The following is a 15356-nucleotide window of genomic DNA, read 5'->3' on the forward strand; positions in this document are numbered from 1 at the left end:
AGTGAGACCACACCTGGAGTATTGTGTGCAGTTTTGGTCCCCTAATTTGAGGAAGGACATTCTTGCTATTGAGGGACTGCAGCGTAGGTTCACAAGGTTAATTCTCAAGATGGCGGAACTGTCATATGCTGAGATAATGGAGTGGCTAGGCTTGTATACTCTGGAATTTAGAAGGATGAGAGGGAATCTTATTGAAACATATAAGATTATTAAGGGTTTGGATACGCTAGAGGCAGGAAACATGTTCCCGATGTTGTGGGAGTCCAGAACCAGGGGCCACAGTTTAAGAATAAGGGGTAAGGCAGTTAAAACGGAGATGAGGAAACACTTTTTCACACAGAGAGTGGTGAGTCTGTGGAATTCTCTGGCTCGGAGGGCAGTGGAGGCCGGTTCTCTGGATACTTTCCAGAGAGAGCTTGATAGGGCTCTTAAAAATAGCGGAGTCAGGGGATATGGAGAGAAGGTAAGAACGGTGTACTGACTGGGGATGATCAACCATGATCACATTGAATGGCGGTGCTGGCTCGAAGGACTGAATGGCCTACTCCTGCACTTATTATCTATTGACTATTAGTTCATTGTTGATGGTGAAACCCACTTGTGAAAGTGGTGTTCCTCTTCTGGTTTGCACTTCCAAAAGGTAATATGCCCAGCAACTTTGAATTTTGAATTGGCCTTCTTTTGCCCTTTGTAGCTCTCAGGGCAACAGGATAAATATTGTTGATGGTCCTTCATTGCCATGAAGCCATTTCAGTAACTCTGGAATGAGAGCCAAAAATGGAAGTGAACTTGAACAGGCAGAAGGCAAAGGCCACTAGAAGAATTCCTAAATGAATGATTGACACTTTATTGTCACATGAACCTAGGTACAATGAAATGCTTTGTTTTGTCAAACAACAAAGTCAGTACACAAGTTCTGCCACAAACTAAGTTACAAAAGTACCATGCAATCCTCTCTACTGCCTGCCTCCACAAGTGGCAGCAGGCCTCCCTCCCTCCCCTCTGCCGATGTCCACCTTCTTTCTCAGCGCAACCCCTCCTTTTTTATAGAATTTGTTGAGGACCTAATAAGGCAAGTCAATAGAGAGGATCTGTAGATGTTCTCTATTTGAATTTCCAGGGAATATTCATCAGGGTGTCACGTAATAAAACAACTGGTATATATGATAAGAGTTTGCAATTTTGGAGAAGTGTATCAATGTGGTTTAGGGACTGGTTATCACATAGATGACAGTCAATATGTGGGCCCTTGTTTCAGACTTGAGTCTGAACCAATGGAGTGCTAGATGAATGGTCTTTGGAGCTCAATTATTTATGATCAGTATTTATTCCTTAGAAGAGGGACCGGAGGGTAAGGTATCCAAGTTGTGACATGAAAATATGTGGGAAGCCATTCTGTAAAGTAGAGGGCAATTTAATGTTCTTAGGGCTGAAAGGAAAGTTCGCATGGAGTTGCAACAAATAATAGTGGTGATTCTCCGGAGTTCTATATCCAGGTGAATTATGTAGATGACATCACCAGAGGTTTTTAGAGAACGTAGATAAACATTTGAATGTTTGAGCAGTATGTGGAAGAAAATCTGCTTTGCGAGGATGTACACCACCTGAAAATCCATTCAGTCATGTCTGTCCATATTTAGGAAATGTCACCCTGCCATTTCTCAAACTCATAAATAAACAGTTAAGGTTCCTAAATTGATTGACAGTTTAACATGCTTTGCATATTTACAAAAAAAACTAAGCTAAGTTTAAAAATCTCTAGAATAAAAATTTGTGATTATGAATGTGAATTATTTTGGTGCTTTGGGAAATTTCATGTTTTTATTTCCAAAGCAACAATGTACTTGCATCAGAAGCTGTTGAGTACTTGTTGCATTAAAAGTAGACTGCTTAAACAAGTAGTAACTGCTAGTGATGTATTGTAATTAAAATTCTACACTTGCAGTTTATCTTATTGGAGCTGCTTGAAATTAATTTGCTTCTATCAGTAGCAGCTACTTTTTTGGTAGGACTATGAGATGAACAGGTGTTTTCTATTATTTTTATAAGATCTTTTGAAACTCATTTGTCAAGAGTTGAAGCAGAACTACTACGAAGGGAGGCTCCTCCATCCTACGGTCAATTGATTGCACAAGGCTTGATTCCCCCAGTAGAAGATTTCCCTGTATGTTCATCAAGTCAGGTAATGTCTTCACTCGCTTTTATTTGCATTTACACATTCCGACTGTATTCTAGTTTTGAATATGTTTATGTGCATGTATAAAACTAAGGCTATAAACGCCTACCTTATTTGTTTCAAATGATATGAATCATGACCATATTTATAATCCCCATAAAACCATTGAGGTTGATGAGGTTCGTATTGATATTTGTATTGGTTTATTGTCACATTTACTGAGATACAGTGGAAAGTTTTTGTTTGTGCACTATCCAGTCAAATTAAATCATTGTAAATGAGTATAATCAAGGCACACGCAAGTACAAGGGGATGGGATATCTTGGTTGGCATGGGCCAAAGGACCCCTTTCTGTGCTCTAACTACAACTGGTAATGCAAAGAGAAAAATATTATGAGTGAAAAATATAACATTACAACATTGCGTTACAGTTGCAGAAAAAAACTCCAACGTCTGTAAAGTCATGCGAAGCGTCCTTAGTCTCCTGAGGAAGCAGAAGTATTGACATGCTTTTTTTGCCTGTAACTTCATTGTGTAGACTATTGCGTAGACTATTATATAAATGGAGGGATAATCCAGAAATCGGAGGTGCAAAGGGACTTGGGAGTGTGTGTGCAGGATTCCCAAAAGTTAATCTGCAAGTCGAATTGGTAAAGCAGGCAAATGCAATGCTAGCATTTATTTCAAGAGGGCTCAAATACAAAAACAGGGATGTAATGCTGAGGTAGACAAAAATGCTGGAGAAACTCAGCGGGTGAGGCAGCATCTATGGAGCGAAGTAAATAGGCAACGTTTCGGGTCAAACCTCTTCTTCAGACTGCAGAAGTAGGATTTTGACCCGAAACGTTGCCTATTTCCTTAGCTCTATAGATGCTGCCTCACCCGCTGAGTTTCTCCAGCATTTTTGTGTACCTTCGATTTTCCAGCATCTGTAGTTCCTTCTTAAACTTGTAATGCTGAGGCGCTGGTCAGGCTGCACTTGGAGTATTGTGATCAATTTTGGACACTATATCTGAGGAAGGATGTGCTGGCGCTGGAGAGGGTCCAGTTACAATAATGATCCCAGGAATGAGTGGGTTAACAAATGATGAGCATTTGATGGCACCGAGCCTGTACTCGCTGGAGTTTAGAAGAATAAGGGGGACCTCATTGAAATGTACCGAATAGTGTAAGCTTGGATAGAGTGAATGTGGAGAGGATGGTTCCACTAGTGGGAGAGTATGGGACGCGATCAGCCTCAGAATTAAAGGAAGTTCCTTTCGGAAGATGAGGAGGAATTTCTTTACTCAGAGGGTGGTGAAACTCTGGAATCATTTGCCACAGAAGGCTGTGGAGTCCGTCAACGGACAATTTTAAGGCAGAGATAGATAGATTCTTGATTAGTAAGGGGGTCAGGCGTTATGGTGAGAAGGCAGGAAAATAGAGTTAGGTGGGAGAGATAATTCAGCCATGATTGAATGGCGGAGTAGACTTGATGGGCTGAGTGGCCTAATTCTGCTCCTATCACTTATGACCTTATGATCGTGGTTTTTCCAGGACAAATTGATGGATGATAATATCACCTGAGAGGGGGAAGATCTCGAGCATTTCCATTTTGGCACCATTGATGCTAATTTTGGAGTGTACTTCGATAATTAACTCCTTCATCTAGCTGACATTGAAGGAGGAGTTGTTGTCTTGACATCATGGTATTAAGCTCTCTATCACATTTCTGTACTCCGTCTCATCATTGTTCAAGATCTGCACCACCCTAGTGGTGTCATCTGCAAGCTTGTTAATGGAGTTAGAGCAGGGTTTGGTTGCTGTCTTGACTGTATAGGGAGTACAGTAAGGGGGTGAAAACGCATCTTTGTGGGGCACTGGTGTTGAGAATTATTGTGGAGGATGTTTTCTCATCTATCCTCACTGACTGTGTCTATTGGTTAGGAAGTCAAGGATCCTATGCCAGCCTGCAGAGGACAATCCTGACTCTTAGGTCGAAATGAGTTTATTTGGGATTATGGTGTTGAGGGCAGACCTATAATCAATAAATAGGGCATTGATGTAGTTATCCATGTTACCTAGGTGAGTGATTGACTTCAGGAAGCAAAGCAGTAGACATACTTTGATATACATTGATAGAACTGAAGTAGAGATGGTTGGAAGCTTCAAGTTCCTCACAATAAGTATCACCAGCAATTTGTCCCCATATTGAAGCTATGATCAAGAAAGCACACCAATGCCTCTACTTCCTTAGAAGGCTTAGGAAGTTTGGCATATCCCCAACAACCCTCACCAACATGTACAGATGTGCTATAGAAAGCATTTTATCAGGATGCATCACAACCTGATTTAGGAACAGCTCCATCCAAGAACATATGAAATTGCAGTTGTGAACACAGCTCAGACCATTACTCAATCCAACGTCCCTTCCATTGATTGATTCTACACCACATTGCCTCGGCAAGGCCCAGCATAATCAAGGACTAGTCTCACCCTGGTCACTCCCTCTTCTCCCCTCTCCCATCAGGTAAGAAGTACAAAACTTTTCGGGGACAGTTTTTTCTTTTTTCCTGCTGTTATCAGGCTACTGAATGCTCCTCTCAGCAGCTAGACTGCAGTCCCGACCTCCCAACCAGGCTGTGATGCTTCATGATGAAATGCTTTCTACGGCACATCTGTAGAATTTGGTGAGGGTAGTTAAAAACATACTGAACTTCCTAAACCTTTTAAACAAGTAGAGGCATGGGTGTGCTTTCTTGGCCATAGCCTTATATGGCTGGTCTTGGGCAAATTACGGGTAATATTTATTCCTAAGAATGTGAAGCTTTTGACCACCTCTACTTTGGCGCCATCAATGTATGTACTGCGTCGCTTCCTGAGTTCGATCACAATCTCCTTTGTCTTGCTGACATTAAGGGAGAGATTGTTGTTTTGGCACCAGGCTGCAAGATCCTCACATCTATTTCCACCAAGCATGTTCCAGGCATCCACCAATCTCCATGTGTAAGGGGGGAGAAAAAAAAAAGTCCCACTCTGCTCAATCCAACGTTTCACGAAAATAATCCGAGTTTTTTTTATTTTATTTAACCTTTATTTAACCAGGATAAGTCTCATTGAGATTTAAAATCTCTTTTACAAGAGAGTCCTGGCCAAGTTACCATATAACCATATAACAATTACAGCACGGAAACAGGCCATCTCGACCCTTCTAGTCCGTGCCGAACACGTATTCTCCTCTAGTCCCATATACCTGCGCTCAGACCATAACCCTCCATTCCTTTCCCGTCCATATAACTATCCAATTTATTTTTAAATGATAAAAACGAACCTGCCTCCACCACCTTCCCTGGAAGCTCATTTCACACAGCCACCACTCTCTGAGTAAAGAAGTTCCCCCTCATGTTACCCCTAAACTTCTGTCCCTTAATTCTCAAGTCATGTCCCCTTGTTTGAATCTTCCCTACTCTCAGTGGGAAAAGCTTATCCACGTCAACTCTGTCTATCCCTCTCATCATTTTAAAGACCTCTATCAAGTCCCCCCTTAACCTTCTGCGCTCCAAAGAATAAAGCCCTAACTTGTTCAACCTTTCTCTGTAACTTAGTTGCTGAAACCCAGGCAACATTCTAGTAAATCTCCTCTGTACTCTCTCTATTTTGTTGACATCCTTCCTATAATTAGGCGACCAAAATTATACCCCATACTCCAGAATTGGCCTCACCAATGCCTTGTACAATTTTAACATTACATCCCAACATCTATACTCAATGCTCTGATTTATAAAGGCCAGCACACCAAAAGCTTTCTTTACCACCCTATCTACATGAGATTCCACTTTCAGGGAACTGTGCACAGTTATTCCCAGATCCCTCTGTTCACCTGCATTCTTCAATTCCCTACCATTTACCATGTACGTCCTATTTTGATTTGTCCTGCCAAGATGTAGCACCTCACACTTATCAGCATTAAACTCCATCTGCCATCTTTCAGTCCACTCTTCCAACTGGCATAAATCTCTCTGTAGACTTTGAAAATCTACTTCATTATCCACAACCCCACCTATCTTAGTATCATCTGCATACTTACTAATCCAATTGATGTACATGGCAAACAACAGTGGACCCAACACAGATCCCTGTGGCACCCCACTTGTCACTGGCCTCCAACCTGACAAACAACCATCCACCATTACTCTCTGGCATCTCCCATTCAGCCACTGTTGAATCCATCTTGCTACTCCATCATTAATAACCAACCATTGAACCTTCTTAACCAACCTTCCATGAGGAACCTTGTCAAAGGCCTTACTGAAGTCCATATATACAACATCCACTGCTTTACCCTCATCAATTTCCCGAGTTACCTCTTCAAAAAATTCAAGAAGATTAGTCAAACATGACCTTCCAGGCACAAATCCATGTTGACTGTTCCTAATCAGACCCTGTTTATCCAGATGCTTATATATATCATCTCTAAGTATCCTTTCCATTAATTTGCCCACCACTGACGTCAAACTAACAGGTCTATAATTGCTAGGTTTACACTTAGACCCCTTTTAAACAATGGAACACCATGCGCAGTACGCCAATCCTCCGGCACTATTCCCGTTTCTAATGACAATTGAAATATTTATGTCATAGCCCCTGCTATTTCTACACTAACTTCCCTCAATGTCCTAGGGAATATCCTGTCCGGACCTGGAGACTTATCCACTTTTATATTTCTCAAAAGTGTCAGTACTTCCTCTTCTTTGAATCTCATAGTTTTCATAGCTACTCTACTTGTTTCCCTTACCTCACATAATTCAATATCCTTCTCCTTGGTGAATACCGAAGAAAAGAAATTGTTCAATATCTCCCCCATCTCTTTTGGCTCTGCAGATAGCTGTCCACTCTGACTCTCTAATGGACCAATTTTATCCCTCGTTATCCTTTTGCTATTAATATAGCTGTAGAAACCCTTTGAGTTTACTTTCACCTTACTTGCCAAAGCAACCTCATATCTTCTTTTAGCTTTTCTAATTTCTTTCTTAAGATTATTTTTACATTCTTTATACTCCTCAAGCACCTCATTTACTCCATGCTGCCTATAATTATTGTAGATCTCCCTCTTTTTCCGAACCAAGTGTCCAATTTCCCTTGAAAACCATGGCTCTTTCCGATTTTTACTATTTCCTTTCAACCGAACAGGGACATAAAGATTCTGTACTCTTAAAATTTCACCTTTAAATGTACTCCATTTCTCTTCCACATCTTTCCCATAAAACAAAATGTCCCAATTTACTCCTTTTAAATCCTTTCGCATCTCCTCAAAGTTAGCCTTTCTCCAATCAAAAATCACAACCCTAGGTCCGGTTCTGACCCTCTCCATAATTATATTGAAACTAATGGTATTGTGATCACTGGTCCCGAACTGTTCCCCAACGCATACCTCTGCCACCTGACCCGTCTCATTTCCTAACAAGAGGTCCAGCACTTCTCCTTCTCTAGTAGGTACTTCTATGTATTGCTGCAAAAAACTATCCTGCACACATTTTACAAACTCCAACCCATCCAGCCCATTTACAGAATGTGTTTCCCAGTCTATGTGTGGAAAATTGAAATCTCCCACAATCACTACCTTGTGCTTACTACTAATATGTGCAATCTCCTTACATATTTGCTCTTCCAATTCTCGCTCCCCATTTGGCGGTCTATAATACACCCTTATAAGTGTTGCTACCCCTTTCCCATTTCTCAGTTCCACCCAAGTAGCCTCCCTAGACGAGCCCTCTAATCTATCCTGCCAAAGCACTGCTGTAATATCTTCCCTGATAAGCAATGCAACACCTCCACCTCTTGCCCCTCCAATTCTATCACACCTGAAGCAACGAAATCCTGGAATATTTAGTTTCCAATCACAGCCCTCCTGCAACCATGTTTCACTGATCGCCACAACATCATACTTCCAGGTGTCAATCCAGGCTCTGAGTTCATCCACCTTTCTTACAATGCTCCTAGCATTAAAATATACACATTTAAGAAACCCACCCTCTCTTATTCTCTGTTTATTGTCCTTTTCTTCTCTCTCCCCTACATTTTGGGTCAGAGTGCTACCATTCTCTGCCTCCTGCCTCACACACTGACTGCTAGCTTTCCCAATTTGAGTCCCTCCCCCCAACCATACTAGTTTAAAGTCTCCCCAGTAGCCTTTGCAAATCTCCCCGCCAGGATATTGGTCCCCCTCGAGTTCAAGTGCAACCCGTCCTTTCTGTACAGGTCACACCTTCCCCAAAAGAGGTCCCAATGATCCAGAAACTTGAATCCATACCCACTGCACCAGTCCCTCATCCACTCATTTATCCTCCACCTCGTTCCATTCCTACTCTCACTGTCGCGTCGTATAATGGAGTTGATCCAAATTTTTAATTCAGCTAATCCTTCCAATCCAGGCAGCAATCTGCTAAACCTCTTCTGCACCCTCTCCAAAGCGTCCACTTTCATCCTATAATGGACCTAGAACTGCACACAAACCTCCAAATGCAGCCGAACAAAAGTCCGATAAAGCTACAAAGTGACTCCTATACTCAGTGCCCCAATTAATGACAGAAAGCATGTCATATATCATCTTTTTATGTTGCCACTTTCAGTGAGATATGGACTTGGATCCCAAGATCCCTCTGTACACCAATGCTTTTATGGGTCTTGCCATTAAATTTATACTCCGTCCTTGCATTCGACTTATTAAAGTCCAGCATCTACAGTTGCTCGGATTAAAATCCATCTGCCATTTCTCAGCCCGTTTCTGTAGCTGATCTATATCCCGCTGTATATCCCACAGGTTTCCTTGATACCTGCGGAAGTGAATTGGTTATGGCCTCCAGCCAGAATAGCACCATTCCATCACAACCATAGAAAACATAGAAACATAGAAATTAGGTGCAGGAGTAGGCCATTCGGGGCCCTTCGAGCCTGCACCGCCATTCACTATGATCATGGCTGATCATCCAACTCAGTATCCCGTACCTGCCTTCTCTCCATACCCTCTGATCCCCTTAGCCACAAGGGCCACATCTAACTCCCTCTTAAATATAGCCAATGAACTGGCCTCGACTACCCTCTGTGGCAGAGAGTTCCAGAGATGCACCACTCTCTGTGTGAAAAAAGTTCTTCTCATCTCGGTTTTAAAGGATTTCCCCCTTATCCTTAAGCTGTGACCCCTTGTCCTGGACTTCCCCAACATCGGGAGCAATCTTCCTGCATCTAGCCTGTCCAACCCCTTAAGAATTTTATAAGTTTCTATAAGATCCCCACTCAATCTCCTAAATTCTAGAGAGTATAAACCAAGTCTATCCAGTCTTTCTTCATAAGACAGTCCTGACATCCCAGGAATCAGTCTGGTGAACCTTCTCTGCACTCCCTCTATGGCAATAATGTCTTTCCTCAGATTTGGAGACCAAAACTGTACGCAATACTCCAGGTGTGGTCTCACCAAGACCCTGTACAACTGCAGTAGAACCTCCCTGCTCCTATACTCAAATCCTTTTGCTATGAAAGCTAACATACCATTCGCTTTCTTCACTGCCTGCTGCACCTGCATGCCTACTTTCAATGACTGGTGTACCATGACACCCAGGTCTCGCTGCATCTCCCCTTTTCCTAGTCGGCCACCATTTAGATAATAGTCTGCTTTCCTGTTTTTGCCACCAAAATGGATAACCTCACATTTATCCACATTATACTGCATCAGCCAAACATTTGCCCACTCACCCAGCCTATCCAAGTCACCTTGCAGTCTCCTAGCATCCTCCTCACAGCTAACCCTGCCCCCCAGCTTAGTGTCATCCGCAAACTTGGAGATATTACCTTCAATTCCCTCATCCAGATCATTAATATATATTGTAAATAGCTGGGGTCCCAGCACTGAGCCTTGCGGTACCCCACTAGTCACTGCCTGCCATTGTGAAAAGGACCCGTTTACTCCTACTCTTTGCTTCCTGTTTGCCAGCCAGTTCTCTATCCACATCAATACTGAACCCCCAATGCCGAACCCCTTGTATGAAAAGAAAGTTCTGAATTCAAACGACCAAATCACTGTGGTTCTTGTGCATTTTAATCTTCTGGATCAGCTTAACCTGAGGGGTGTTCCTAGATGTGTTCCCAAAATTCATATAGATAACATCCACTGTCATATCCTTATCAATCACCTTAATCACCTCTTCAAAGAAAACTCAAATCAGGTTCGTAAGACATGCAGAGCTGCCAAGTAGTAGGGATTTTCTGTATTTTGTATGGAAATGCGATTACAATACAATACAATTCAATTTATTGTCATTTGGACCCCTTGAGGTCCAAACGAAATGTCGTTTCTGCAGCCATACATTACAAAACAAAAAGACCCGAGACACAACACAGTTTACACAAACATCCATCACATCGTTGTGATGGAAGGCAAAAAAAAAACTTATCTCTCCACTGCACTCTCCCCCCCCGATGTCAGAGTCAGAGTCAAAGTCAAAGCCCCCGGCAGGCGATGGCGATTGTCCCGCGGCCATTAAAGCCACGCCGGGTGATGCAAGGTCGCGCACCGGGTCTTGGTGTTAGAGCCCCCGGCGGGCGCTCGCAAAGTCCCGCGGCCATTCCAAGCCGCGCGGGGCGATGGTGTAAGGCCCCGCTCAGGTGCTCTTCAACCCCGCAACTCGGGCGGGAGAAGTCGCCGTTGCGGAAGCCCCGAAAAGCGGTCACCCAGCAGGGACCCGCGGGCTCCCGATGCCGCCGTCCGCCAAACCCGCAGTTGCAGCCTCCGAAACTCCAGAGGTCGGGTGGCAGCAGCGCTCCACCACAGCTCCACCCGCTCCAGACTCGGCCAGCCCCGTGACGGTGAGTAGTCGGCAGCTCCGCAGCTGGAACCCCAGGTCGTTCCTGTTGGAGGCCGCTCCACGTTGCAGCCCCAACGACAACGGAGACCCGACAAAGAAAAGGTTGGGTCTCCCGTGCAGGGGAAAGATTTTAAAGTTACCCCCACACACATACCCCAACAAACAAAATAACAAAAACTACATAAAAACGAGACAAAAAATAATAAAACACAGACGGACTGCAGAGGCCGCTGCTGACGAGAGTCGCGCCGCCCAGATGTATGGTTTTGTGTTGTTAAATACAGATTTTAAATACGGAGTTCAGTCCAGTCTGAAGAAGGGTCTCGTCCAGAAACATCACCCATTCTTTTTTGCCAGAGTCGCTGCCTGTCCCGCTCCAGGTTTAAACAGAGCGCTGTCAGTTTAACGCGTGGGAATTTAAACGAAGTGCAGTCGGCTACAGCGCTATAGGTTCTAAAAAGAGCGCTACCAGCTGGAGCGCCATGGGCTTTAAATATAGCTCTATGGGCTTTACACATAGCCCTATGGCCACAGCGCTATGGGTCACAGACTGTTCAGGAAAATTCTCGTATAACAATGAATCTTTGGAATTCTCTTTCTCAGTGGTAGTTGAGCCTTTGATTATTTTTCAGGCAGTGGTAGGATTCTAGATAAGCCTAGAGATGGCAATGAATGCACTATCAAGTAAGGTGCATAGAAGACATGTCAATTGGTAGCAAAGTAATGCAATCTTGTACTCTTACATGGGTATGACTGCACATAAAAAACATTTTATTTCAGCAAAATGGCATCGCGTAAAAATACTGATTTCCTCAGCAAAATACTGATTTTCAGGTACTAGAATACCGAAATGCTCTGACAAAACTTGGCAGCTCTGGACATGACCTGGCTGGATAAAACTATGCTGACTGACTCGATTTAGCCCATAATCTTCCAAATGCAAGTAAAACCGATCCTGAAGAATACTCTTGAATAGCTGCCCTACCATTAACGTGTGGCTGTCTGGCCTACAATTTCCTGGGTAATCTCTACTTGCCTTCTTAAATGGAACAACATTGGCTAGTCTCCAGTCTCTGGGACCTCACTTGTGGCTAGAGAACATATGAAGATCTTTGTTAATTCCCTTGCAGTCTCCATCACGACCTGGGTATATAATACACTTTATACTCCACCTAAAGCACCATTACCTCTAAGTTAATGAGAAATAGTGTCACATAGAGTTTACTTTATTCGTGTGAGTCCAGGACTTCAAAGGAAGTTCAGAAACTTGAGCTGAAGATGGTGTGCTTAACTTGGCCCAGTTCAACCTTGCTTTGCTCTCTCGGGGCTACTCTCGCCTATTTTCTTGGAAACCTTAGCATTCGTGCCAGTTTTTTGGAAATCTGGTGTGGTGGAGAGAAATACTATTTAGTATATCACTGCACCAAAGAAAGAAAAGAGAAGAAAGTTGATGTTTTATAGACTAGGCCACTTTCACAAAAAGAAAACTTTTGTATGAATTTTAGTTAATGTATGCCACGCTGATTTAGCAATCGGTCCAATATTTTAGAAAACTCTTTTGTAAACGTATTTTGTTTCTTAAATGTATTTATTTAAAAAAAACGTTATCTTTAGTTTCTTCCAGCCTTCCAAGCAATTGTCCAGTTATAATTATTTAGGATAGAGGGATCCATTTTGATTGGTCTCTACGGCAATTGAACCGGATATCTGAAAATTAGAAAGACAATTTAAAACAGTATTTTGTTTCCTCCTTTCCTGTATTTCTTTTTGAAGTTTGATGAAGTAATATCAATGACGGGTGTTGGGGGTTATGGGGAGAAGGCAGGAAAGTGGGGTTAAGAGGAAAAGATAGATCAGCCATGATTGAATGGCGGAGTAGAATTGACAGGCTGAATGGCCTAATTCTGCTCCTATCACATAAACGTATGTATTTGCATTCTTATAATTCACCTTCCCTATCATGAACATCATTTACTGTGAAGAATATCAGTGAAATTCTGAGAAAATTAATACTTACCCTGGGAAAGCCATCCAGCACCTCATAAACTGGTAGCACTAAAGCCGGCTAATAAGTTGCATTTTAAAACACTGTTACACTGACAAGCTTTTTGTATGGTTAGGATCCACTATTTTTTCTACTAAATTATCACACTCCATATAATAAAGTTCATTGATTTAATTTTGAAGGTAGCTTTGAATTATGCCTGATTGGAGGGTGGAGTGGATGAAGGAAGGAGGAAAATTTCAATAATCCGTGTTTTTAATGTGTGTGTGAGGGAGGTGGAAATTGCTAGAAAAACATTACATTGCAATTAGCATGGCATATATTGGAAACGTATATATGTTATAGTAGGAACCTATTATTGGGATTGTTTTTATAATTTTTGTTTTGTGTCACCAAACAGCTAAAAAAAATAAATGACTGCTTTTGGTGTTTGCATATAGCTGCTCTAGTTGTCCAGGCTACCTTAATTGCTGCTATTCATTGATTCATTTTGAAGTGCCTGAAAAATTCTAAGCATTAAAATGAGCTACACTAATTAAAGTTTGGATATGGCTGTTGAACCTAATGCTGTTTATTTAAATTTTAGGCATCCATTTTGGAAAACCTTCGAATAGCAGTAAGGTCACAACTTGGACTCACCTCCATTCGATCTACTTCATCCAGCAGTCGATCTAACCTCTGGAGCCGAATGTTTAGCTTCACCAGATCCAGGAATTCGGGATCTCTCGCTCTTGTCACAACAGATAGAGATGATCCAGCCGGTGAGCAGAATGTTACAAGGGAATCAGAAAGGAGCAGTCTAAACCGAAGACTTCTGCCTTTTGAGTCTGACCATGCAGAAAGAGACAGTGAGCGAAGAGATATACCAGGTGCTGTTGGTGGGGTGGTGGCCCCACTACCTCAAAAGGTTGCTCCTACCTCAGCTGTAGAAGTTGTTATTGGAGCAAGTGGAACTTCATCTGGCCTCCAAACAAATATTGCTACAGAAGTAGCTACCTCACAGTTAGAAACCTCAGAGCAGCCCACCATTAGTCCAGCAAGACAGCAGTTGGCCAGTACATTGAGCAGAGTGACTCAGAGTTTACGATGGATGCGGTTTTCAATTGGGAGATCTACTTCATCAAGCCAGAACCAGAGTCCCTTGCGACAGCTTGATACTAGAGTGAATGGAAGAGGAGATGATGATGATGTTGATGATGATGATGACAATGATGTTGAATTATTAATTCCCCTTTCAGATGCTGTATCAGACATTGATACAAGGGGTAGTTGCAGACCAGTCGGTGCGCCAAGCCCCAGAAGGGTTCAAAGAATCAGGCAACACTGTGCTTTATTGCCTCAGAGAGAACAGTCTGGTAGTAGGGACGGGCCTTGTGAGCACTGTGGAATTGTACATACGGCCCAGATACCGGATGCGTGTCTGGAAGCAGTACTGATAAATGAAGCCAGTGACGATGAATCCTTGCTTGTTTGCTAGCTGTGCAATACATGACTAACTTTATTTATGCTCTTGGCAGTACAGTGCATCTTGTGACTTGAAACTTGAAAAAGAAACCAAATTTGTGTGACTGTCACATACAATATTTATTGCAGTTTACTTTGGTTTATGGGAGTCAATGCATGGTAACATGTTTCCTTCAATTTTTTGATTTTTATTATGCATTCAGGATACGTATTAAATTTATTTTAATGTGTAGATTAAGAGTAAATTATAACATGTTTCTGTATTAACACTTCTAGCTATTTCTAAAATTGCCTATTTATTTATTTCTTTTTCATAAATTGCATGTTTATGATTTCTAACAAGTAGGCTGTTGGGTGCCCTGGAAAATGAAAAGTAATGTAAACAAATAAAAAATCCAATTTTACAGTAAGGATTTTTTTTTACTTCTCTCTCCATATATTGAAAGAAGCAGAAAAGCTGTTCCACTTGGGTGTCTGCTATCAATATGATTATGAAGCACTTTTCAATATTTATTTTATGTTTTGGCATAGTAATTTAAAGATGGATATGTGCTGGCATCCTACGTAAACCAACTGACTGCCCAAAATATTTCATATTTGGCACTGCTGCTTGAGATTCTAGTTATAGACAATAGGTGCAGGAGTCGGACATTTGGTCCTTCAAGCCAGCACCGCCATTCACTGTGATCATGGCTGATCATCCACAATCAGGACCCCGTTCCTGCCTTTTCCCCATATCCCTTGACTCCACTATCTTTAAGAGCTCTATCCAACTCTCTTGAAAGCATACAGAGAATTGGCCTCCACTGCTTTCTGAGGCAGAGAATTCCACAGATTCACAACCCTCTGTGTAAAAACGTTTTTCCTCATCTCC

The 15356-nt window shown here is 42.2% G+C and overlaps 1 protein-coding gene across 2 annotated transcripts in view; it reads left to right on the plus strand.

Annotated features, from left to right (window-relative positions):
* The window catches only part of lrp12 (LDL receptor related protein 12), a 51479-nt gene extending 36587 nt beyond the window's left edge, over positions 1-14892 (plus strand). For both annotated transcript variants that reach the window (XM_033018891.1, XM_033018892.1), the window contains 2 exons: positions 2050-2182; positions 13605-14892. In XM_033018891.1, coding sequence (XP_032874782.1) covers positions 2050-2182; positions 13605-14495 — 1024 coding nt within the window. In that variant the 3' untranslated portion in view covers positions 14496-14892. The remainder of the gene's footprint in view (positions 1-2049; positions 2183-13604) is intronic.
* Positions 14893-15356: the final 464 nt, after the last annotated feature.

The sequence above is a fragment of the Amblyraja radiata genome, chromosome 4, assembly GCF_010909765.2.
Source record: "Amblyraja radiata isolate CabotCenter1 chromosome 4, sAmbRad1.1.pri, whole genome shotgun sequence".
Lineage (NCBI taxonomy): Eukaryota > Metazoa > Chordata > Chondrichthyes > Rajiformes > Rajidae > Amblyraja > Amblyraja radiata.